Source organism: Gymnogyps californianus, chromosome 9, assembly GCF_018139145.2.
Source record: "Gymnogyps californianus isolate 813 chromosome 9, ASM1813914v2, whole genome shotgun sequence".
Taxonomy (NCBI): Eukaryota; Metazoa; Chordata; class Aves; order Accipitriformes; family Cathartidae; genus Gymnogyps; species Gymnogyps californianus.
In genome coordinates this window covers 21,130,959-21,158,038 of record NC_059479.1, presented here as the reverse complement: position 1 = coordinate 21,158,038, position 27,080 = coordinate 21,130,959, and the positions used below count along the sequence as shown (strand labels likewise).

Genomic DNA, 27,080 nt, shown 5'->3' with positions numbered 1-27,080 from the left:
CAAGATAAGGTTTTAAAAGATGTTTTAGAAATAGAAGCTACTCTAGCTATAATAGAAATTATTTTCAAGATGCGTAAATAAAATTCTTTCTGGTAGTTTCAGTGAATTTATGAGAGATGATCCACTGATTTGGCTGAGTCATAAAAGTGCTTTTAGTATTCAGAATTAAAACGAATGCTGCTGTGTCATTTTTGATGCAACATTTTTTATAGCTCAGAATTTGCACTCTTAGGCAACCAGGGAGATTCCTTAAAATGGGAAGGTGGTTGGTTGTTCAGACTGTCAAACAGGCATCACATATTTTGGGTTCTCTCTCTCTACTGGTCTATTTGTTTTGTTCCTTAGCAACATTTTCTGTATTATTTCCTTTGGCTGCAATTGGCAACATTGGTGACCTTTCTGACCACGCTGATGGGTGCTGGTGTTTATCCTCACTTCATAACGCTTCGCTGCCCTGACCTTTGCTAGCACCTGGACAGCACTAGACGCTGGTGTCACTCTCCTGGCTGCAGCTCACACCCGGTCTGGGCAATGAATGGAAGGAGTGAGCTATACCAGAAGGCTCAAGGAATAGCCTGGTGGGAAGGCTTTTTTCTAGAGCTTGTAGATGAGTGATCTGATAAAGTTCTAATGGCGTGAAAGCGCTATGGTTCTCTGCAAGGTATTGGGCATATCTCTGTTACTAAAAGACAAATACTCTCTGTTTTACATGATCTTAGGCTGATCTTTGCCAGATAGGATGTCCAGACAAGAATTTAAGAATCTGATCCATGTCCTGTTGGAACTGAGAGACTCCATTGACTCTGACTTAGGTAGGCTCAGAAAAGTTGGGTTGTGCTGGCTAGTGCAAAATTTCTATTAAAAAAAAAATTTTTCAAAATCCAAAATCTGATATATTTCAAGTCATCTAATAGTTTAAGAAGCTTGTGTCTTACGATCAGGATTTTATATATAAGTTTACAGTTCCTCTTTTTATGTTATGAAGCAAACACCTAGTCCAGAATGGTGTGACGTATATCACAGTTCCAAAAGTGTATCTGGGAGGTTACAACGGCTACTCCGTGCACTGTTATCCCAGGCATTAAAATTTTTTTGCCTTAAGCAAATAAATGGGGGAGAACATCTCAAGGTGCTGTCTGAAAAAGATGAGGAGACTGGGAGGAGAGGATAAAGGTTTTTTTATCTTCAAGAAAGTGTCCGAGATAAATGCCACAATTAGTAGATACTGGAATCTGGGCTGAAACCAAACCCTGCTGGAAAAGGGATGGGGAAGGGAGGAACTTGTTGCTAAAGAGGTTTATGCTCTTTAATGTTGTGGTTTAGACTTATGATTTTTAACCTTTAAAGTGTGTGTGTTGCCATTGGACAAGGAAGAAATATCTCCCTTCAAGTAAAAAAAAAAAATCACCTCCAGCTTAATCTGAATTTTCACTCCAGACAATGTTTCTTAGATGACCTGACTTTGTTTTTGCCACACAATGCCTGATGTAATAACAAAAAAAAAAAAAAAAAGGGGTGACTGCTGAAATCTACCTAATGCTCTTTTGTAAACAGTATATTCCCTTGCTCATAAAAGGCAGCGACAAAGAATTCAGTCTGCATCAGTTACCAGCCCCTTGAGACACAGCATAAAGTCAGACTGGACAAGCCTAGAAAGGTCATGGCCACTGAGCCAAAATGATGCTTATTATCAGGCAAAGAAAATAGCTGCCTCCCCAGCCAGAGATGAACAGTCAGGCATACAGACCTGGGAATTGTTTATTCCGCACTGGTCCAGTGCTGAATATTTCAGCGTTGTGAAAAATTGTGTGTGATGTTTTCCAACCTCCTTTTCTTATTGTTTTTATTTCCCATCTTAGGAAACTAGTTCAAGAACTTGATTGAAAAACATGTTTTGAGGAAGCAGTAAAAAAACATAGCTCAGCGATGGGTGGCCTTTTAGTCTGATGAACCGTGAGTGGACTTATGGCCCGTGACTGACCTCAGCCACATTAGCGTGTGCCTGGAAGTGATGTTGGGGAGTCACTCTAAACTGACTGTCTTCGAACTTGGCCATCCCTCTGTTACCTGCATTTAATGCAGAGGCATTTCCACTGCTTTGGTAGGTTGCTCTTTGCAGAAATAGAGTTAGGCTGGCTTATACCGCTCGTTTCTCAAAAGAACCGTACATTCAGTTTTTCTTGAAAATGCCTTCAATTTCTTTCCTTTCCACTGAAGAAAAAGATCAATTGGTCTGAGATCCCTGGACTGCTGGCAGCCCATTTGGAGCACTTACAACTTGCTAAGTAGCACTCCCAAATAAACAGTTATCATCGCACACATTCAGACTGACTGCATAGCTCATGTGTGATGAGTCTGACTTGTCTGGGGCCCTTCCGCATATGCTGTGTATCCCCTTGCTGTCATACACATTCTAATCTCTAATAATGATTTTGAACTCATTTATGATTTATTTTTATTAAATACTAAGGAACAGATTTGTAATGTCCTTATTCCTGCTGGTGGGCAGCTCATCCAACAAAAGCTCTTTTGATGTCTACACTCACAGTAGTAAGTGTTGAATATTGTCCAGCCTCAAGTAATATATGTACTATATCTACCTGTTTTTCATGGAGCATCACCATCTCAAAATCATGGTAAATTCCTATAAAAGCATTTTACAAGAAAACTTTGGGTTAGTGGCCTAAAAATTGTGTCTTTTCTGATGCAAAACAATTACTTTTTTAAAGAAATTGAAATATATAAATTTTTAGCCAATTAAAATGATGCTTTGATTAAATTATTCTCCCCAAATTATGTAAAACTTGTAGTAGCTTTGGAATAGCAGAGAAGGAAGTTCCATAGAGGTTGGAATTGCTAATGAGTGAGATGTGGAGGAAACAAGGTATTCCAGAAAAGGTAGTAGCATTAACCAACCAAAAGTGGTCTCAGGCTGCTCAGCATCTGTGTTTACTAAACCAACAATAATCTTTGGGAGATTTTAACTTCAGACCACCAGTTAATACTTTTTTTTTAAAATTTATTTTAGATAAAATAACCTCTAAAATAGTTATATTCTAAGTTTTAACCTGTGCTAATTTGAATGCATTTCCTGTAACTAGCTGGGCCTGCTTTTATGATGTGTATTACTGGGTTTATTTGATGAGATCCTCATCAAAGACACAAAGGATAACATTTTGTGGAGCAACTGTTTGAAAGGTATGGGCCCATTCTGAACTATTACCTTGATTTATATGATCAACAGAGAGAGGCCTCTCTCCAGTGTTATCACACAATGAGAGAGGTGGCAAGGTAATGACTGTAAATTGCCCCTTGAAAGAACTTGTGTTCTGGTTACAGGGGAGTTTAGACACCTAGCTGAGAGAACATGACTGTTTCCTGAGGTGAATCCAGTCCTAAGAATGGCATCTCTGATTGCTGCTCATGAGGAAAAGTAACACAAATTGTAGTACTGAATTTAAAGAAGGGAATAGGTACTAGGGGAAGAAGGCAGGAGACAAAGGCTGTTGTCTGGTAAGTTCAGTGAGAAAAAATGTTATCCTCCAACAAGGCAGCTTTTCTCTAAAAACAAAGTAGTATGAATTTGCTGCAATTCTGTAGAACGTTGATCTAAAGCATCACAAACTAAGATAGTGCTGCAAGAGATGGTATGATATACTTCTAAGAGGGTCCTGAGAGAACAGAAAGTCTTTCATCATAGTCTTGAGTGATTTCTGGGATGAAGTGGCAGAGGACTCTAAAAGCTTCAGTAAACACTTTATTACTGAGGTTCAGGAAAAGGTCAGCCCTACGGCACATCATTTGTACCCTTTCCAGCAACTGTCAGCATTCTGGATGAGAGCAGCTCTAGTGCTCCAAGGGTCAGGTGAAATCTCGAGGCAGCCAAGATACACACCATGTTGCCCAATGTTTGGGTTTTTTTCTTCCAGAACATTGATTGAGATCCTCCCCAAATACGCGTGTCCCGTAGGCAGTGCTAGGCTGAAACCCATGGCCTTCACTGAGTATTAGTCACCACTAGCCCCAAACTGAAAATGGAAAAAAAGAACACTATAAAAATGTCTGTGATGCTTTTGGTTTTGTAACAGGATTTATTGGAGAGGGAGGAGGGGGAAGAAGCATTTCTCAATCCCCAAATAACGGAGTTTTCTTTTACACAAGGCTGGAGCAAACTGGCATACTCTTCCCTTTGCGTATGTACAGTCGGGTTTCTTTTTTAAGCAGTATTGGGCATTACCTTGCTCTCAGAAACTGATGTTGCTGGACAATGGGCATGAAGTTTACAGAGGAATTACACATCCTGAGCTCAGGGTGTACAGACAGAAACCTGAGGGCTAAATCTTCCTGTTGTTGATTTACGTGGCGTAACAGCACTGATGATAAAGTCACGTCCTGACCTCAGCAAGGGCTGTTTCAGTCAGGGTCATATCTGACCCCGGTTTTCTTTTGATGGAGGTTTCTCTGAGAACTGTCCTCTGAGGGGTTAGAGCTATACCACAGGGCATGATTGTAACTTAAGACTTCTCTTTTTTTCACTCCATAGGCAGAGTTTTTTCAGGCATAACAAGGTTGCAAAAGGCTTTTTGCATGCATTGAAGTATCTAGCACAGTTGGACTCAGTTATTTTTCTTTTTAGGGCTAACTGCTATTGCCTTGGCAAACAGCCTGATCTGGAGAGGGTTTCTATAAACATGCCAGCACAGCTAGGATTTATTATAGGATAGACAATCTCTTCTACCTCTTCAAGCTACACAACCTCAAAATAAGTGCTGTCTTTGCTACCTTCCTTTAGATGAGGTTGGTTCATAGTTAGCTGTAGCCAAAGCTGAATTTTTGCATCCATATTCAGAAAGAATTGCCTTTCCCCTTGCTTCCCTGCACTGACCTCATTCTCTACAGGAGTTGACTCAGTATGATATGAGGATGGGCGAAGAGAAGAAAATGGAAAGAATTCTCAGCTCTGACATAATTCAAACTGCTTTAGAAAAATTTAAGGGGATGGTGTACTGGGCTTAAGTAGATTAGTCTGATAGAATTAAGGAAAGTGCCTGTCTCTGTACGTCTTGTGTGCAAGCAAATGTAGATTATTTTTTATGTTAGGGCTAGGTTCTTTAAAGGGTGCTGGAGAAAGTAAGCTCTAAATGCTACCGAATCCTTTGAAAATCTTAGTTGCAAACATCATTTTTGCTTTTTTTCTTCTTCCTTTTCCCTGAATCTCTGTTCTGTCTGAGCCAGCTGACAGACCCTAATCCATTAAAAAATAGTCTTTCCCTCAGACATCAGAGATGTCTCATAATGTTTTACAGCGCAGCTTCAGTTAATGTCTGTGAAGACACATAGCAAATTAATTAACCCTTTGAATGTCTTTCTTCCTATTTATAACCAATATTGCATATTTTTTAGTTCGTGGATATTGGTAATACTTATGCAAGAGACACATCTTCAGAGCTAAGAGGAACTTTTTCCTTTAGCTAAATTAAGATTCAAAGTAGCCACAGCAACCTGAAGTTAATGCGTATAGTTAATCAGTTATCTCCTGTACTTTTCTGTGGTGCTTCTGGTCTCAAATAAAATAAAACCCAACCTTTTTTTTTTTTTTTCCTTTCTCTACATACAAACCATTTCATAGCTCCAGTGAAATGGGTGTCTGTTGTCTCCCATGGTTCACATTGTTTAGAAATTTCCTAAGGAAGATACATTGTAGCAAAGAAAAATTAAGTTGCCATCTTTCATATTTGTACTACAGTCCAAACATTTTTGTATCTCAGTGAAATTCCTGACTGCAATTTACCAGACCTAAGCAGTTGACTGTTAGTCTGGTGGTATAGATTGTATTATAAAAATGTATTGTGTCAGATACACTAATATGTACCAGCTTGATTTCCTGCCAGCATACAGTGGGACAGATCTTGTGACTAAGAGACAAGCAGTAGATCTGATATAGTTTGACTTTCATAAGACTTTGGCGATATCTGATATGTCTCTCCAAAGTACAAAAATTTGGATTAATTCAAACTTCTGTAATGGGGATGCATAGCTGATGAAATAAATGACTTGGAGCACTCTCAAGCTGGCATTGTATCGATGGAGTCCTACAGAAATCTCCCTTGTCTGATACTCTTCAGTGTTTTCATTACTACTTGGATGAGGGGCTAGAAAGGCTTGTACAGAAATGGTGTGGGACACAGACTGGGATAGGATTGCAAGCCAGTTGACAGGGTTGAGAATTCAAACTTATCTTGATGTCTCGGGGAAAATAGTATGGAATAAATAGGGTGGAATTCAGCATCGCTTCATCGATGCAACCAAGTACAGTGCTTTGGTATTAAGTGACTTCATGGCTGTCCTGGTTTCGGCTGGGATAGGGTTAATTTTCTTCCTAGTAGCTGGTATAGTGCTGTGTTTTGGATTTAGTAGGAAAATAATGTTGATAACACACTGATGTTTTTAGTTGTTGCTAACTAGTGTTTATACTAAGTCAAGGATTTTTCAGCTTCTCATGCCCAGCCAGCAAGAAGGCTGGAGGGGCACAAGAAGCTGGGAGGGGACACAGCCAGGACAGCTGACCCAAACTGGCCAAAGAGCAATAGCTCTTTTGGAGTAAGTGGTATTCCATACCATATGACATCATGCCCAGTATATAAGCTGGGGGAGCTGGCTGGGAGGGGGGATCGCGGCTCGGGAACTAACTGGGCATCGGTCAACGAGTGGTGAGCAATTGCATTGTGCACCACTTGCTTTGTATAGTTTAATTCTTTTAGTATTACTATTGTCATATTATTATTATCATTATCATTGTTTTTCATTCCTTTCTGTCCTATTAAACTGTCTTTATCTCAACTCACAAGGTTTTTTTCCTGATTCTCTCCCCCATCCCAGGGGTGGGGGAGCAGTGAGCGAGCGGCTGCGTGGTGCTTAGCTGCCGGCTGGGGTTAAACCACGACAATGGCTCAGATAGGGAGAAAGAATGACTAGGCAGCAAGTCCATAGAATAGGATCAGAGGGTGGATCACAGTCTGAACACAAGTTAAATATGTGAAGTTCAAGTGAAAAAGACAGAAAAATGGCACCCCAGCTTCAGTAAGCAAGAGCATCGACATCTGCTCAGCACTGCTGAAGCCTCATTTGGAGCATAGCGTCCGGGTTTGGGCACCACACTTCACCAGTGATACAAAACATGAAGAACCAGTTATTAAGACTATAGAAGAGAGATTTGTTAGAGCTTTGTAGATTATATGAGGGGTTGCTGTAGAAAGGAAAGGTAACTGACTGTTCTCCCCATTCACAGAAGTCTTGGGCTTGTAGAGCAGCTCAGCAATGCAATTCTTTGCTGACCAGTGGAAGAAGCATGTGGACTTTCCCTCATGGGCTGTGTTAAATGCAGGTTAGAGAAGCTTCAGTCACAACTAGGTTAGGGATAGCCAATTTGGACACTAGGCCAGTGTTGGGACTGACTAACCTGTCAGAGTCTCTCCCGCTGTTATTTCCTGTGATCCCACGCTAACTGAGTTTCTCATCTGCAGAATGCTCAGTGTTCTCCCAGTCTGCTCGTTAACCAGTTCATTTACTTGCTCTGTTACAAAGAGATGAACCAATTAAAATCAGAAAAAGGGGTTTGTGAGCCACTTTATTTCTCACAGCATCAGTGGTTGAGTAACACTAAAGGTCAGATATTTCGAGCCTACGCAGTGCAGCAAGGATAGGAGGTGACACAAATAGACTTCTGTCATGCAAATGAAAGTCTGGTATGAAAATAAGAGCATCAGGGTTTTCGGCAGAACCATGAGCCCCTGTGACATCTTACCTCACTTTCAGACTCTGTACAGCCTAATTATAGTTCTGCAGATGGTGTTTATTTTATTATGCACATGCGTAGGGTGAGAACTGGGGAGAGCTCTGCATCTTGGATGGTGGAATGCTCCCTGTGGGCATAAATAATACAACAACTGCTTTTATTAGCGGTGTTGTATCGGCAATAGTGTGGCTTCTATACGTTAATGATGTATAATAAGACCCAGTAGCCTCCTTTAAACTTTTTCTTGCAAGTGTGAAGATATTTCTCTTTTTTACAGCACAGATGATGCAGGCTACCCCTGAGAAAAGGGATTAGGGTTAAACCACTGTGTTTGTAAAGGAGGTACTTCTAGTAGAACTCAGAACCTGAGTGCTTAGGTGCTTAGGTTGCAAGGGAGAGAAGGCATCAGGTCTCCTGAAATGCCTGGGCCATATCTCACGTCAGTCTCTCTTCCTTGTAATTCCTGTGATGATAGTTGGCTTGGTCCTCAACTATCCTAAGTTATCACTGCATTATTGGAAAAGTGGGGGGGGTTTTGTTGTTTTGTTTTTTTTTTTTTTAATTTTAATTTTTTTACATGTTTGGGGCAAGCAAAAATGCTTAAAGATCCTCACAAGGACTGCAGAATAATATATTTAAAGAGCACATTTCTAACTGTGTTGGGGGAATTGTGGCTTACATAGCTAATTCCATCTCAAAAATATTCCTTAGAATTTGCTATGCTGTATAAGTGGTGAAAAGCAAAAAGTCCAGAAAAGAACAAACAGCTGAAATTAGCTATAGCTTGCACCAGAGTATTATTGTGCTTCTCATCTGAGCCACACAGTGACAGTCATCACAGAAGCTGTTATAATGCCTGTAATTAATGACAAGAGAAACAGAGCTAATGTCATTTGCTTGCACTGGTCTTTAGTCTCAGAAGTCCAGGTCTTCTAGGCAGTTTAATAAGAAAGGGTTTATCAAGCAGGATCCTGAAGAATTTAGTGACTATGGTGGAAAGAGGGAGGTGCTGTTTCTAAGTTCTGCTGTTCCATGTTTGCTTTGGACCCCAGTGGTCAGCAAATGCTAATCTCATCCATATGTTTGGCAGTTGACACATGCTGCACTCTGTTTTTTCTCTGAGGACTGTGTGAGATGCGAGACACACTTCAATTAAAAAATGACAGTTTAACGTGGTTACTTTTAGCAAAGCAAACCAAATAAGAGAAGATATTTGTAATACACGGTAGTGCTTAATTTCTTTCAAAACCAATGAAAGTTTTGGCTTCCTTTAGTGACAGAAAAGTTTGGACAATTTTAACCCTGAAGGCTCAATTTATCCCTTGTTTATTATGCTTATTATGTTTTGAAAGGAAAAATAAGCTAGAAATTATTACTGCCAGAGATGCTTGGAAATGGGATACGAAACCTGAGTCTACCCAAGCTGGGTTTGGAATGTGTGCTACTGCTGTGAAGGCCAAGTAGTCAACTGATGTCAACCCCTGCAACAGGCAACTGGGTTGATTTACCTCAGCTGAAGTGCTAGCCCAAAGTTCCTGCTACCATTCCATATCAGAGCATCCAGGCAGATTAAATGAATCTGTCCATGATGCAGATGAGTATCTTGCACATGGTCAGCTTTCCTCATAGGCACCATTTTGTTATTCAGAATTTTATTAAGGTCTGTTAATAAGCTTTGAAATTTCTCTAAGTGAAGACACATGTAAGAAATACTGACAGAAGAACAGCGTCATATAATGATCAGTTACTTGTTTCCCAAGAGGCATTTAAAATTTCTACCAATTGTTATTTAATGAGAAAAGTCTTATGCCAAAAATATCATTTTGTTAAAGAAAACAGCAGCAGCTCCATGCATTACATACCGTGAGCTGACTTCAGGCTGCTAAGTCAGCCCGGGAAAACGGACTTTCAGCTCAGCACTGAGGTGGTTCTTTTCTCTGAAAATAAGTTCAGCTGGCACTGATTTGCCACAGTCCCATCAAAGGGAAGACTGAGAGGTTTTGACATGCCTGTGGTGTGTAGCCAGGTTTGGATTGCAATCTTGGTATTTTGGGATTATCATCTATAATTATCAAAGGGTAGTGAGAATCCATGAGGTAAGGAGCACAGCTCCTTATTCTGCTGCTGATAACAAACTGGAAAGACTGCAATAAATTTGGAGTCCCTTGCCATTTTGAGGTGAGAGGGAGTTATTTATTCTGCATTTCTGATGCCTGGATATAAGATCATTTCCTTCCCACAGTGTTGAAATTTAGGGTTTTTCTTATGCTGTGAAAGAGCAGAATTTCTTACCACTGTCTGCTCTTCCATCCTCTTAACCAGTCAGGAAAAGCAATGATTCACACAAGACTGTCATGAGCAATCACTGGGTTGAAACCAGTAGGTTCCATATCAATTATGGGACAGTCAGATTACCTGTTTTATGAAGTGTTGCTTGGGAGGTTCTCTCTGGGACTGTGAGGCCACTGTTCAGCAGAACACTGTCTACCAAGGATTTCTTGGTAACAAACACAATACTGCTGCAAAATGTACCCCTGCAGCTTTCCCATGTTCAATGATACTTAGAGGTGCTCCTTTTAGTGCCTTGATCTGCAGGCTATAAAGACACAGCAAAGGGCAAGCTAGGGAGGAGCAGGGAGACATCGCAGGAAGAGCCAACTATGCTTTGGTGAGAATCTACACGTAAATAGAGATGGAGCCAGGAAAGCCATGGGAGAGAAGGAACGAGTGATTCTAGTAAAAGCCAGATAAATGAGAAAGATGAGACCCAGTGAATGAGAGGCGTATTTCACAGACGTGTATTCTCTGTCGTCTTTGGTGCTGAGTGGCAGCGGTCATTGCAGTTACTCATGCTGTTGGTGGAGGAGGGTTTCCAGTATGTCAGCCAAGGGAGTGGCAATGAAGGAAGAGGAGCTTAGAGTTCTGGTGTTAGTAGCATCATTTCCTGCTGCTTTTCTTGATGAGGGTTTTTTTGGTCAAAGCCTTTCGGTGTAATGCTTCCTCCTTCTCCTTTCACTTACTTTCAGTTCGTTAACTGTCTCAATGCCAAATAAGTCTTCCAAATGTTGAATTCATTCCAGTCCTCAAAGATCACCTTCCGCTGAGGACAGAACTAGGAACTCCGGCAAAAAAATGGGCAAATCCTGGTGTTTAGATAAGGCAATACAATCTACTTGTAAGAACTTAAATAATCCTGTATACCCTGACTTTCAAATATACTTGGTGCCAGAGGGCTTTTGAACTTCCTGGTACAGAAACTCCATGCTTCAGTGGGAATGTGATGCAGAACAAGCATGGAGAGGAATAGCTGGAAGGATGCTGTGATCATTTCTGGAGTGGAACCTCCAGTAATCTCTGGTTTGCTTTGTTAGGACCTCTGTGAAGACCCCCGCCTGTTTGTGAATGGAATCAGCTCCCATGACTTACACCAAGGCACCCTGGGGAACTGCTGGTTTGTAGCTGCATGCTCCTGCTTGGCTCTGAGGAAGACCCTGTGGCAGCAGGTAGGTGATCAATGTGCTTGGTGCATGAAATAAAGCTAATAAACCTTGGTTGTTTCCCTGCCTATCAGCCAATGTTTTTCCCTCTAGGACTAATGTGCCTCTGATGAGTGGTGAATTTTGGGTGGATTGAAATCTTCTCTTTCTTTAGAAGTTCATTTTTCATGTTATGAGACCTCCCCACTCCACAGTCCCATTGAGCACCAAAGAAGAGATATAACAAAGCCAGAGAGTGTAATAGGTTCTGTTTGTCTTTCTCTGCAGATCAATTTGAATTTTACTTTCCTAAAAGATTCTTTGAAGTGGGACTATATTTGACTTTGTACCAAATTCACCCTCTTTTTTCACTGCTTCATCTATTTAAGGTCAACTGCTCATGAAGCTGAATACCAGCATAGTGCATGCTCCAGGGCAGTCTGCCCTCTGAATAAATTGTAACATAGTGCATTTGATGAACTTTCCCTTCCATGGTTTCTCAGGTTATTCCAGACTTTAACGAACAAGAATGGGACCCTAAAACCCCAGAGAAATATGCTGGGATTTTCCGTTTCCGTTTCTGGTGCTTTGGAGAATGGACAGAGGTGGTTGTTGATGATCTGCTGCCAACAATGGATGGGAAGTTGATCTACTGCCATTCCAATGTGGAAAACGAATTCTGGAGCGCATTATTGGAGAAAGCTTATGCAAAGTATGAGCTAGTTCATTGTCCTTTTAGTCCTCAGTGTTGTCCCTTCTATCCGTCTGTTTGTTTTGTCTTTCAACTCTATCGTACTTTCCATAGGTTTTAGGTTTGCTGCTAGTAGAGAACCTAAAAGAGATTGAAAACTCCTCCTTTAACCTGCGTGGAGGAAGTGAATCATAAAAGAGTGCAATGCACTCTACTTCAGCAGCCCAAAGCCTTGAGGATCATTACAATCCTTTCCTACAAACCCAGCAAATATTTATCTGCAATTTGCTGGTTTTTTTGTTCTGTTTTGTTTTTTCCTTGGTGAGACACAAATGTATTACCTACATTCAAGCCAAATTAGAGCACTTCTAACAGCCACTTGGTAACTGAGAATGTTCTGTGTTACCTCCAGGCTGGCTGGATCTTATGAAGCCCTAGATGGAGGTAGCGCTGCAGATGCAATTGTGGATTTCACTGGAGCAGTGGCAGAATCTATTGATTTGGTACAGGGCAAATATGGTGAGATTATTTCTGAGCAGATGAAGCTGTTTGAAGACTTGCTGAAAGTGCATAAAAGAGGCGGGTTGATCAGCTGTTCCATTACGGTATGTATAGAGAGCTGGATTTTAAGAGTTAATTTCAATGAAAAAAATCTGAAAAAAATACCATTATGAGTATATTGAGTATGTCCTTCATTCGTATGCTTTGGAAAAGCTTCGTATGGAAAAAGCTAGCAAGTTGGCAGTGCTGTCAGCCAAGTACAACTCCATGAGCCACTAAATACAATCACAAAACCGCAAAGCCATTTGTGCTGCCACTTTACTGTCGATCTGAAATGCCATTCTTTCTGAATGGTCACAGTTGTGTATTGACCCGAGGTTAATCCACCTAGAATGCCCTAATTTACAGGCCAGATGGCAGCGTTCAATTTCTTTATTTCTTAGGGAAATCTGTTTACAGAAGACGGTTGTGCTGGCACTGAGCTGCTGAGACTTCTTGACTTTGGTTGTGATGATGCAGTCGTCAGTGTAACGCTGGAGCTGAGCTGAAAGGCTGAGCTCACTTGGTTATTCAGGTAGTACTGTTTGTTAATAAGACTCCCCATTAGAATTAACCAGGGAAACTTGCCCACGCTGGCTAATGTGAAGCAGCTAACTCGGGTGCCTACATTAGGAGGCCATGACCCTGAAGTTCCCTTAGTCAGTAGAGAGGGGATGGCTTCCCCAAGGGTGATACAGGGTTGCCTTCTGTGGGAGCTTTACCTCTCTCCATTCACTTGAGGTGCTAGAAGGCAGATGAGTAGCAGCTCCCAAAGGGTGCTATATACTTCACAAACCACAGACAGACAAGGGCCTTGCACAGCCCCTTGCCATAAGAGGGAAACCAGTGACAACCAGGCTTAACTCGCCTTCTATCCAAGTCTGCAATGTCAGGCCATGACTGGGTAGCACTGAAATTCTCACCTTGTCTGAGGCTGTTACCACACATGGGAGGGCTAACAAACTGCCATGGCACCTGAATATTTCCTAAAAGATTGCTTTTAAATGATTTTTAAACTGCAGCTTGCAGGAAAGGGATCATTCTCTAGAAGTTGTAGGGATGGCACCTAGGCGCACTTCAGCATCTTACTCCTATGCCCTCTGTTTCCAACTTAAGACCTTAACTAAGGCTAATCTTATGTGGACTTAGTTAAATCACTTAAAAGCTTTGCTTTAATTTACCCGTCTGTGAAATGAAGATCATATTACTGTAGCACTTAACTATTTCATACCTGTAGTGTAAACTGGTGGACCCCCAAGTGTTGGTTCTTTCAGAAATTCTTGCGAGTATCATGGTAGTTGTACAGTTGTCTAGAACAACAGAAAATCAGCGATGTTTGGAGATGCCTGAGAACATTATCTGTTTAGATGGCCCTGGCCATGCACTACCCTGCACCAATGCCATGGTACCAAAGAGGAACACGTGGTACCCTCTGGTAGATGAATTTGAACTCAGCTGGGATAGAACAGGAGTCCTGAACTGTCCCTCCCAGCAACATCAGGCAACAGCTCAGAAACAAATTCTTCTAGGTCTTTGGTGTTTACCTTTTTCACAATATCTGAATTTTTATTTAGAAAGAATTCCATCTGATTTGCTCAGACCAGGCTGGCAGACCAGACTTCCTGGTGTGAATTGTTGTTGTAAACATTGTTTCTGGGATGATAGGTTGCTCCCAAATGCTAAGGCAGTTCGGTTTCTTAATGTGGATCTGGTAAGGAGATAGGCTAAGTACAGGGAGTTGTATTTAAAAAAGCAATTAATTAGAGAGTTGTAATGCCTTCACTTCTTCCTGGCATTATATTTCTGTCTGTCAAATGCAGATGCTGCTAAACATTGATTACACAGGGGCTGTTCCTATTGGTTTAGCTTGACTTGTCTGCATTTATCACTTTTTGATAGATGTATTATACACACAGTGAAGCTTGTTAGGTATAGAATATTTAATACTCAAGTGGCTTCATTGCTGACTTACAAACATGTCATCATTTTCCTTGGATTACAAAATAGCCCGGAGCTTCACCATTTACAAATTCGAACAGACAGTAGATGTTTAAGTATCTCATTTAAATAAATAAATAAATGCCTTCAGAATGAGGTGGGAAAGGCAGCCCAGCAGTAAGAAAAGCCTGGGGGATAATAAAGGCAGCAGGAGAGGTTACAGACTCCCATGCTGTCAAGGACTCTTGTTTGCTTTTAGTTGTGAAAAATGCAAGTGAAAGTGTTACATTGGAGAAAGCCCAAACCAGTTGGAAATGTCAGCCAGTCTTGGTGTAACACATGAGCTGATTCTTTAGGAGCTGTTGTCGGTGAAAGGCAAAAAGGTCTTGGCGAGAGTCTCACAGTTGCCAGACCATCTGTCAGTTCCAATTCAATATAAATTTCTCTTTTCCTCCACCCCCCCCACCCCCCGCAATTTTTTATCTTTAGGGACTGAACACTGTTGTATCAGTGCAACATTTGCCTTAGGAGAAGGACCCTGTCTGTTTAGACCAGGGAAATTTTGAAATGGGTAAAAATATCTGAGAAAGTACTGTGTGCATTTCATAACCCTAATAAGTCCATCTCTCTCCACCAGAGCAAAGGCTTGCTTGATCATTGAGCTCTTAATTAGGTTATTACAAGTTTACAGGCAAGGATCTGCACTGAGTTAAATCTTCCTTCCTTGCTGTCCAAGGCAGTGAGTGTCTTAAGGCTCAATGGGTTATAGCCCAATATAGGTGAGAGAGACTCTGGATATGGCTCAGTGCAAAGATGCCCATGCTGGCTCCAGCGAGGTTGTGATGAATCCAGAGGCACAACCATCTGGATTGTTTCTGGCTCAGAAGGAGGGTTGTAGCACTGGCACAGCTTTACTTTTTCCACTGTCCTGCCTGGTATATGTTGCTCAGAAGCAACACTGTACTGGCTTTGTAAAGGGCCAGTCATTCAAAGCAACTCCAGCATCTTTATATGATACTGCTTTTCTGGTTTTAGATGTACTTAGAGGATTTTGATCTGGATGCGTTAAATGAAATTGTGGTCTTTTTCAGAGCTTGACAATTTTTTGTATTCTTAGATCAGCATCTGATCAGGCCTAGGTCATCCAGCAGGACAGTTTACTGCCTGATCACTGCTGGAAACTAGGCTTCTTATGTGAAGCCTATGAAGAGCAAACCCAGTTCCTAAGAAAGCCTGCAGATCTGCCAGTTGCCACATAAAAGAGGCCTGCCAGGTCACAAGTGAGGTACAGGACAGGTTTGACAAATGGCTAGAAAGTTTTCTTGCCTGTGCCCTCTATTTTTACCCACTGCCAGTAGTTCTTCCTGGGTATCAAATTTACCCCAACACCGAAACAGGCATTGGACTCATTGGCTAAATCCTTAGGCCCTACAAAGTGTCCAGTTGAGGACACCACCAGACAGTGCTATGTCTGAGCACAGTCATCAATGTCCAGCAGAGCCATTTTGTAAGGACGACAAGATTTTGGAAGGGCTGATAAAGGTTGTCCATCAGCCCAGTATTTAACTCTCTGAGGCCAGGAGGAGACAGAATGGCTGTAGCAGGCAGTATTCTCCTGTGCTCTGGGCTTCTGTCTGCTAGGACTTGTCTGGCAGTATCATGCAAAAGACCAGACTAGTGAGCCACTAGTTTTGAGCCCCAGTGCTGCTGTTTTCCTGCATAGTCAAATCACTTGGGAAGGGAACGTATAGCTCTCTGAAAGAAAACAAGGCTTCCCCATCCTGCCCCTTGAACGCGTAGCTGTCAGGTCCCTCAATGATGTGAGTTCTTTTTTTTAATTGTCATTCTTGGTGCTAAAGGCTTCCTCTGGCAGTGCTAATGAAGTGGAGACAGAGATGGGTCTTGTCATCGGCCATGCCTACTCAGTGACTGCAATTCGGAAGCTGCGCCTTGGAGAAAGGCTTATATTCTCTTTTAAGGCAGAAAAGCTGTTCATGATCAGGCTGAGGAATCCCTGGGGAAAAAGAGAGTGGAACGGCGCCTGGAGCGACAAGTAAGTGCTGCAAATCCAATGTCAAAGGAATGAAACTGTGATTAGGGCCACTGGACGTTAGATGCATGGTTAAACACTGTTGAGACACAATGTCAGTCTGCAGTACTCAGTGATGTCTGAACCGTTGTGCCATCTCTTCCCAAGTATAGCATTTTCTGAGCAAATGAACACATCCTGGAGGAGCCAGGAGGTTATGGCTTCTGGACCTTAGTTTACTGTATACATCATTGTTCTGGCACACTGGAGCATGACTAGAAAAATAGCCTACAATTAAGGTGACGAGTCAAGCACATGAGGTTTGTTCCTAGCTTCACCACTGAGTTTGTCTGTGACTCAGTTTCTCATTTGTAACTGCTAGCTGCTGGGGATGGTATAAGTCTTTTATTCTTAGATAATTTGACTCGTGAAAAAATGCTGTAAAATTGCCACATTTGTGATTTCTTGAATTATTTTCTAATGAATTTTAATGTGGGCCATGAGCTTAGCAGGCACCCCTACAGAGACAGAAATGATTGCTGGAGGGGATGTATTCCATCACTGGCAATTTACACATGAAAAACATTTAACTAGGATGTTACAGTTCAACACTGTGCTTACCAGCCACTGTTAGCATTTAATAATGTAATGTTCTTAACAACAGCATATTAAGTTCTTATCTTCCATACTTTAGCTAGCAAAAATCTATTACTTTCAAAGAGTTTGGTTCAGGTGAAATGCGAAGCATTTTGGTTCCCCACTAGCCCTTGTCTTGGCGCAGCTGCTACTCATTCCAGTGGAAGGACTGAGGAGTCTGAGGTTGGCCCACAGATTTTGGCCTAACAGAATTAAATTCAGGATTTCCAAATAGGCTAAGAAAATGTCTGTTATGGGAAGCAACCTCCCTTCCCTCCTGCCAGCCACCTTCAACTTTATCCTCCAAGTGCTTTTGGTAAGGGAGTGAGAAATTGTGGCTCTGTTTGTCTAACCTAACACATTAGGGAAGGGGCTTATGCTGTCTTCTATCATGTTGTCTGATTTAAGCATCAGACTGCTTGCATTTAGGATCGTGCGCTCCCCTGCAGTCAGTGGGAAGAGGCAGGTGCCTCCAGGGGACAATGCAGAGCACGTAAGTTCTATGTTAATGCACACAATGAAGTGTCTATGCAGTGTAGTGTTACTCTGGAAACTGGACACTAGGCTCCTGCTGCAACAGTTTCTTCTCAAAGACTCTCTGGGGAAATCTCAGACCTCAGGCCGGTTTCATATAGGGAGGCTGAAAGACAAAAAGAATACTCTGGTCTAAAAGTGAAGTGTTCAATAAGCTCGTGAGGAGGAAAACCAGGTTGCTTTTGAAAGGCCTTCAGAGAATGGAGTCTCATATGACCTTCCAAACCAGCTGTTTGAAGTGTCCTAAGGGAGGGTGTGACAAAGGAAATCAATAAGGATCTGCTCTACTTGTGCCAATTTCCCATTCATCTCTTTCTTTTTTAGTAGCTTGCAAATCAATTGTTTTAAAACTCCTCCTGTAAGCCCCACACTTTCTTCCTGAATATCATCTGTCCTTTCAGTACTCTGATGTTACCTTTATAACACGGGGCCATGAGAGAATTCTACTTGCAATTTTTTTTTCCACGCGAGAGTATTTAATTTAAGTTATTAATCATCTTTGTTGTGGTTTTTTTGTTTGGTTTTTTTTTTTCCTTTTAGTTCAGAGGAGTGGAAGAAAGTCAGCAATTCAGAACGTAAGAGCTTGGGACTCACTCTTGAGAATGATGGAGAGTTCTGGTGAGTGGGAGTCATGTTTGGAGATATTGGCTACACTGAGTAATTGGCATTAATTCTGCCATTTAACAGCTTTGAAAACAACTTCCCCAAATGGATAAGATTATCCAGTCCTGGCACAAGGTCTGTTTCTTTTCAACTCTCAAGGGATGACAGAGAAGAACAGAAAAAATGGGTTCGAAACTAGTAGAACAAAATTAGTAGCTCTTAGTAAATATGCTTCAAACACCCTCAAAATCTATTATCTATATTTAGGACATTCACTCAGAATCCAAGACAACACGTGCTGGTTTACATGACAGAATGCCAAGTATTGAACACACTGTCAATCCTGTTTACTGACTACTGTGCCTATCTATAGGGTTTCTAGGTCAACCATGGCTGAGGTATCTGTAAATACAATTGCAGCCAATGAATTTTGATATTTGTCGATGTTTTCCAGCATGGGCACGAGAAATGTTCATTCTCTACAGAATCTCTAGAACTCTAATAATTTTGACTGTGCTTAAAGCTTAGATACACCAAGGCAGTCCAGCAACTTCTTCAATAGATCATCAATATTGCACCAAGTGTACTGGTAGGGCTCAGTATGAAAAGTCTTCTGTTTGCTTGGCTTTGTCAGAACTGGCAACTGGAAGCCAGCTGTAGGGTTTGGTTCCGGGCCATTAATAAGCCAGGACATGATGGTAGTTCAGAGATACCAAGCTGTTAGAGGAGGTGAATGTTTTTTAACTGCTCTGCAATCCAGTCTGTCGCTTTAGCAGGCACAGGTTATAGCATTGAGATGGTGCTAAATAAAAGCTATGTCCAGAGTACAGAGGTTTGAGTCATGCTCAGGGACAGATGTAACAATAAGGACCATAATAATGAGGAGTGGATGGTGCTTTGGTTGCAGGTAATCTCTTTTGCCTTTGCAAAATATATGTTATCAAATTCAGCCTGGTAGATACAACCTATCCTTTAGGCTTAGGTGCTGCAACGGAACAAATCCAGAGCCGACCAAACACACTGAGGTGATATTTCTCCAAATAAGTTCTAAGTGTGATTGTAGCTTCACAAGTATTTCGACATGGAGAGCTTTCCAGTGAATCAGTTTGTCCTCTGGACAGCTGAGCAATGCCTCCTCTTAAATTACTGGGAGATTTCATGTGTTCTTTTGGCTCTTTGTGTGAGTATCACAGTTTATTTTTAAATAAACCGTTACTTTCCTGGTGTCCCATGGAACAGGATGACGTTTGAGGACTGGTGTAAGAATTTCACTGATGTGGACATCTGCCGGATTGTGAATACCTCCTACTTCAGTATCCACAAGACCTGGGAGAAGAAAATGATGCTTGGGGCTTGGGCAAAGAATTCAGAGCCCCTGCTAAATCGCTCTGGCGGATGCTTTGATAACAAAGAGACCTTCCTTCAGAATCCCCAGGTGGGAATCCCTGTATTTTGTGAGGTATTGAAGTGTATCCACTTTAGCTAGGGCTTCTGAAGTATCCACCCTATTTAGGAGTTGGCAGTGACTACTCGACAGAAATCTCATTGCCAGTGTCCGTCCTCTGGGAGTATGCTGGTTCACTGCATGTTTCTGATTTCTGTGAAATCTCTCAGAAGAGTTTAGATATTTGTTTAGGACAGATCGTGCTTGGGGCTGATGAGTCAGACACACCAGGATCAGTGAAGTCCTGTCTGGACTTCTTTCAGTTTCCCAGTTGTAGAAAGGCAGCAAGTCTGAGTTTTCTAATGACAGAATTCCATTCACTTAACGCTCTTAAACAGCCTGAGAATTTGGTCCACTGTATTTAGTTAGTATCCCTTTGCATGAATCTAAGATTCTGAAAGTATCTAGTCTCTTCCCCAAGCTCACCCTCTCATCAGCATTACAGAATTTTCCTTGTCTCATCCTACCTGGTAACTTTCAAGCTATTCAGTTTATCTGTTCATCCATTCTTACTCCATTTCTCACCTTCCTGCCCTTCTCAGTGTTGTACATTTTCATCCCAGTGCATGCAAATTCAGGCATAACACTTCCATTACTGTCAATGAGATCTAGGCACTTACTGCTTCAGTTATTACTTTGAAAATTGACCTTTCTGTTCTTTTATAATTTGCCACATACTTTAGATTAATTAAAGATGTTCTTGTGTCTGCGTCTCTGCACTTGAATGGGAGGTTTCTGTCTGCACCCCTCAATTTTCATAGCAGGATATTGGAGAAGTGCAGCCTTTGCTGTTCAGACTAGGAGTGAATCTCAAACTCCCAGCTCATTCTGTCATATAGGTGTAGATGGAGAAGCAGTTCTTCACTGCTCTGTCTTCTGTCAGTGCCTCATTTCCAGAGGGTGTTTTTATTCAGATATTCCCCTGTATGATTCTGGATGCATTCCAAGTGCTTGTCTAGGTCTCATTTGTAAGTGTTTAGCTGCCACAGAGAACAAAATATACACATTACACTTGAGTGCAATGCCTGATGCAATGGAAGTTCTTTTTATTCCAGTTTTATCTCTCAGCTAGTTGATTAAAAGGCTCTTAATAGCAGTGCTGGAACACATTTATGTTAGCTTAGGGCCGTTATAAATTAATGTGGCACATACTACCATAGTCTAGAGATAATCTCTGTCTGTTCTCCCTGAGTGAAATGCCTGACACTGAGGCCTCCTGTGAAGTTTATCTGTACAGAGAGGGATTATGACACTTCCAGTCCCTTTAAAATCAGGGAATTTAAGCCAAGTATAAATGTATTCCTACAGCCACCTGCTGATTTCCAGATTGTTACCCATTAGGACAGCTGAAATGTCATCAGATGAAAGATCGTCACAGTTGCATACCTCTCATAAGACCAAGAGAGCTCTCTTGCACTCTCACAGTTCCCCTTTCACACCTCCATTTGCCCCAGAACACTTTAGGCTATCTGACAAGGTAACATTGCATATGGTTCAACAGGGACAGGAATTAAAATGTGCCTTACTAGGTGCTGCTGCATATTTATATCTTGCTTTTTAGATTCTCTCTGCAGAGGCTCTTTACAACCCCTAGGACTCTCTTCAGGGTCCTGTGCTTTCCCTGCCGCAATGTTGATACAGCACACAAATAAGAGTACAAAGAAGCATTGAATTTATACCAAAAAACAGCCAGCCCAGAACAGCAAGCAGTAGTTCTGTAGGAGGCCAATCTGGACTGTAAATACCGTGAACAACTAATGAAGCCCAGAGGCTTGGGAAGGTATTGATTTTCTTTCCGATACTGCTGTGCTTCAGCCAACTCTGCTAGAGATTGGTGGTTCCTCCATGTGGGTGTGACACTGCCTGAGACAGTGAGGGTCAGGGATGAGAAATGGGATGGCGCCTTATTCTGCAGAGCTCTAACCACAGAGGGATGTGAAGTCATTACAGGGGATCGTTCCACGACAGTAACCAAGGCAATCTCAGTATCTACCTCAGAGCAAAGCTCAATGAGGATTTGCTTTTTAGCAGCACTTGGAGGAGAAGTGAGAGGGGAATTGAACCACTGATGATACCCCTCTCCATGCTGTCAGAGAATTTCAGCTTAAATCAGAACATGTGGTGCACATAGAACGCAGCTGTGCACAGCTGCAGTTTTATGCTTTTATTTGTTTGCTTCACATTTAAAGGTCTTTGAGGATGGAAGAATACAACATCTGTCTAAACTTGGCGTAAATAGTGTCCTCTTCCCCTCCACTGGTTCTGACAACTCAGATTTGCCCTCTGTATGCAAAAAAGAAACAAAATTTCAAGGAGTCTCTAATAGTGAACAAATTTGAGTGTTTAATACTTTGTTGTATAAAGAAACACCTATCTGACTTTTTGTCTACTGAAAGGGTACTTACTTACTCGTGAACTGGTCTGGTAGTGATAAATAATAACGTAAGCAATTCAAGTCTGATTTACTGAGGTGGGAACTGCTGCCTAAACTTGAAATTATTTCCTTTGCTTGGTCTTATGAAGTTTACTTTAAACAGTTTGGATAAAAGATTTACATGTTAAAGATGCAGGAATCCTTCTTAGCTTTTTTTACTGGGTAAAATAAAAAGTCTGTAAAGTAAAAAACTGAGAAAGTCCAGAATTAGCATTCCTGTCATTCTTATATTAAATAGAAATTGTAGGTGTGGAACAAAGTTGTGGGTTTCGGGTTTTTTTAACTAAGGTTTGGAAGATTCCTTCTTTTGCAGGTCCTATATAAAGATGTTTGAAACTTACAGGCCCTGTTTAGATATTCAAGTTAAAAGAAGAATCAAAAATTATCAAAGACCCCATGTGGAGTCTGTTGGTTTAATTTTTTTATCTCACTCCTGATTTATATATATCTAAATAAAACTTAATCTTTTGTCTTTTGCTTTCAGAGGAGATGTTCTCTTCTGCTGCCTCAACAGTTATTTCGTAATACTGTCTCACACTGTCCTTTATGTGAATTACCTGTTTCAGTGTCTCTGATACTTTTGGTTTAAAGATCCTTATTATTAGCATTAATTTTCCGCTGTGAATTGCTGGGAATGTCTGTTATATGGAGAACTCTCCCCCCACCCCTAAATGTATTTCCATTTGCCTCCTTTGTATGCACGTATTTCCTTGGTGATGGCTTTATCCTCAGTATCCTAAGGCATTTCTAACAGCTTACTGTCTTCTCTCTTCTGCTAGTACATCTTTGATGTTAAGAAGACTGAGGACAAAGTGTTGGTCTCATTACAACAGGAGGATCGCCGCAAATACAAGAAAGAAGGGAAAGGAGACAGCATCCCAATTGGCTTTGAAATATTCAAGGTAGGCAGCCATTTGCACTCTGGCTTCAGAGTTTGTTCAGCAGTCCTGGCAATGGAGTCTCATCCTGGCAGTGAGATCTCTGGCAGATAGAGGCATGATTATCATGGTGGGGTCTGGCTCTCCTCTCAACATGAGCTTTGCGTGTGTACTGCACTCAGTCACCAGAGCTGACATTAGGCAGACTATTTGAACTAAAGGAACGTAAGTCATTTTTCCCTATTGCAAGAGAATTTTAAGTGCTTTTCCTACCCCAAGCTTTGAAGAGAAAGACAAAAAAATATTAACGCTTGAAACATGGAGGGTTTTTTTTCTCCTTCTCACTGGAGGCTCCTGCCTCCATTTCATCAGCAAATACAGCCAAGTGAATGAGTTTGAAAAGTCTGCAGTTTTTCTTTTGCCACTTAGAAAAAAAGAGTCTAGAGTGTTTTCAAAAGCTGGAGTAGAGAGTAGGAAATGAGCATACATGAAAAGGAACCAAAGTGATCTCGAACAGTAATTTAATTGCACTCCCAGGGCAAATTGAGTAAAATGAAAACATATGAACTGAAAGAAGGAGGAAAGCAAGAGAAACAGCTATGCATCTGCTTTTTCACTGAGGATCAGGATTATCTTATCACCTATCGCTATAGTTAGTGGGACTACACCGAGTCTATGGACCTACCCTAAAAAACAGACAGTTTTTAACAGTCAGTTAGAGCTGCTGACATCTGCATCACACCTATTCATTTGACAATCACCTATTAACCACATACATTGAAAAGTGTCATTACAGAAAGTAGCATAATTTACCTTGCCTTGTTCATGCCTGTATAGCTAATTTGGAAAGGCCTGGAAAAGAAAATCACACCTTCAGAAAAGTATCAGTGCTCTATCTTTACTTCTGTTCAATAGTTTTTCTATTTCAGAAGTGTTCTAACCCACCAGGCTCATTATCATGTCTAAAGGCCTTTGGAAGACCATGGCCTAAATTGTCTGAAGACAAAAGAGAACTACCAGAAAAGAATGTAGGGCTGTCTTTGCCCCCAGGAGCTGCTTGAGAAATAGGTTTATATTTTAACTGTGCTGTGGTAAATATCAGTTCCCTGAAGAGGATGTTAATAGTTAAGCACAGCTTCAAGGCTTAGAACAAAACATAAATGGTTATTCTGTGGCTTTTGTATTCAGGAAAGAGCAATGAAAATACAGCTGTGTGCATCTGAATTGAGAGTCTGCTGTGTAAGACTGGAATGCTCTCTCTACATGCTAGAGAAAGGAGGCAGATGAATCTCAGCCTCATCTAAGATGGCAGCACAGCTCAGCGGGTGGAGTCCTTGGAGTGCGCATGCATCTCTGAAAGTATTCAAAACTCTGCGGTAGCATTATGTCTCTGTTAGGGGATGCGTGTCTTTGCCAGTCCCAAACTTTCACCTCCACTTAGGGGTATACGTGTATGTATCGATGCAGTGAAGTGCCGAACAGCGCTGCTTGGAACCCTGTGTGGGCTAGCACTTGGAGCACTGGGTTGCCTGTCAGAACAATCTCTGCCACAGCTTCAGCGGGTGAAAAACCATTTGCCAAACCCTTTGCCTTTATTGCACATTGTCTTTTCTGCCCATGAAAGGCTATGTGATGTGCAGGGAAAATCCTGCCTGTTAGCTCTGATATCCCTCCTTGCATTAATCCCTATACTGCTCTGTGGCTGTAGGTGGAGGATAACAGAAGCTGTCGACTACACCAGCTCACTGTGCAGGAGAGAGTGGCCACATCTCTGTACATCAACACACGCACTGTGTTCTTGAAGAGGATCCTTAAGCAAGGCCGCTACGTTCTTATCCCAACTACGTATCATCCTGGCATCGTTACGAAGTTTATCCTGAGACTCTTCACAGATGTACCATCAAAACTCAAGTAGGTTGCACTCACAGCGACATGAGATCTTCCCTTGCCCACATTGGCTGCACCTCCTTGGAAATGGTTGCCTGGTTGCCTTCAAATATCCCTGACTCACTAGCTCATATCGCTCCAGAACTAGGCCCTTGAGATGGTCAGGGTCACCTCCAAGAATCTCCAGATGGCTCACTGGGATTTGTGCATGGTCAGGGCATTTTTACTTAGGAACCTAGTGGACAATTCAGTTTGGGTCTTTTGACCTTTTAGTTTGGCTTTTGTAGTTGCCTCCAGTTCTAGGTCGGAACACTGAGCACTGGTGCTTGCAGTTACAGTTGATACTGTTTATTTCTTTGACCATGTCCTTTCAAACCAGTGGTTGTCTGCGAGGGCAAGACTAGTGTTTCATGAAATCAGGCCTGCTGAATTTTTTTTCTTGCTTTGATACTATTTTCCATGATTTAAAGGGTTTTTTTCCCGTCACTTTTGCTGCCATGTGAAGGATGACACACATTTGGTTTACTTTGCTTTGCTCTGTTTTTATTTAAGTCTGTTATTTCTGTACCACAAACTTCTAAAATGGTAGATGAGGAAAGTAAAATCTCATGTTCTGAAAATGCCTGATTTCCACAACCATTGATTGTTTGCTTGACATTCCTTGCTTCAATTGCTTTTCCCATGATTTTTCAGGGAGCTGAAGGCAGATAGGCCTAAAATGACATGTTGGAGTCTTCTTTGCGGCTATCCACGCAGAGTCACCCAAATAAAAATTTACTCTGCAGAGGGTTTACAGAAGCAAGACAGATCAGGCGGTAAGTGTAAAGTAAGCCTGGAAGAGTGGAAGGGGCTTCTTCAGTCCTCTAAAGATGATCTGAGTTGATATGTAAGCAGTCAGAAATTATCCAAACAAACTGAAGATTTATGAGATTTTTTTTCAGCACGTTGTAAAATCTCCTCAAAAGGAGAGATCAGATGAATAAGATGATGCAAAACAGCAAGAGTTATGTGTCATCTATGCTGGTCCAGATCGGCAGTAGTAGCCAGACCCTCGTGAGAAGCTTTTTGTGGGGATTAGTAAGAAATTCACCTTTCAGGGTTATGTGTTTTCTAAATGGAAAATATCCAGGGAGACAGCTGAATCGCACAGACTCACGTAGTGTACTACACTTACCTCAGCAACATCATTCACGGCCTTCACAGCACTTTGTTCTTCATTACCACAAGCTTAATAGCACTTCAGGGAGGAAATTATGGTTTTCAAACAACCATTTTCAGCTGGGTGAACTAGGACAGGGAGAGGTTATATGACTTGTACAGCACTGCGTATCTACACATCAAAGGAAGTGTCCTGGAGGACACTAAAATGTCTTTCTGGCACCTGACGTTGACAGTTAATTAGGAGACTTGTCCAGTTGCCGTTTGCATCCTCATTTTCTACTCCTGCTCTCTGTCTGTCGACCTTCATTTTCCATGAGCAGTGCAACAGAAAAAGGTAGACACATCCAGCACTGAGTGGTTGGTAGGGAGAAAGCAAAGGAGCAGAGATACTATGGTGAATGCGGAACAGGAAACTAAAGAGGTTCCTGAAACATCTGCTATGTTTGCTCCAGGTAACTCTTCAGCTCTCTTCAGTTTAAGATGTGGAGCTCAGTTGCATTAACTTCTTGTGGTGGAGAAGGCATTAGACTTAGACCTGTAGTACAGTTCATCTTCAGTCTCACAAAGCAGCTGGCTACAGTTTTATTCCGGTCCCCTTTTCATAGTTATTCCTGGCACCCACTGAGTGGTGGCTGAATGTACTTTTCACTGTGAAAGCCACTTTCTGTTAAGTCTGGTTGTCTCTTCAGGGGACAGGAATGTTGGAGGGAAGAGATACAGAAAATTGATTCAGTTCATTTTTCTTGGTACTTTTCTTGAAAAACAGGAGCCACAAACACTTCAGTCAAACAAGCAGTATGGCTCCACATTCTCAGCGAGGCAGGATGGATGGGTGAGACTGAAGGGGCTATACGTGACAAGAATAGCAGAGCAGTGCATTGAAAAGAGGCAGTATGTTCTTGTTCTTGCCCTGTGAAGGACATTTTCATTTTTAAGGGTGGTGGGTTTTTTTTTTTGCTTTTAAAATTCCTTAAACATTTTTCTCTAACATTCCCTGCTGTAAAGCAATAAAAGCCAATTCTCCACCCTTAGCA

General features: G+C 41.6%; 1 protein-coding gene across 1 annotated transcript in view; it reads left to right on the top strand.

The window, feature by feature from the left end:
• The window catches only part of CAPN6 (calpain 6), a 63,421-nt gene that overhangs the window by 24,365 nt on the left and 11,976 nt on the right, over positions 1–27,080 (top strand). The window contains exons 4-12 of the mRNA XM_050901794.1: positions 11,167–11,298; positions 11,775–11,983; positions 12,375–12,567; positions 16,300–16,493; positions 18,180–18,257; positions 19,482–19,677; positions 22,900–23,022; positions 24,707–24,909; positions 25,579–25,700. Coding sequence (XP_050757751.1) covers positions 11,167–11,298; positions 11,775–11,983; positions 12,375–12,567; positions 16,300–16,493; positions 18,180–18,257; positions 19,482–19,677; positions 22,900–23,022; positions 24,707–24,909; positions 25,579–25,700 — 1,450 coding nt within the window. The remainder of the gene's footprint in view (positions 1–11,166; positions 11,299–11,774; positions 11,984–12,374; positions 12,568–16,299; positions 16,494–18,179; positions 18,258–19,481; positions 19,678–22,899; positions 23,023–24,706; positions 24,910–25,578; positions 25,701–27,080) is intronic.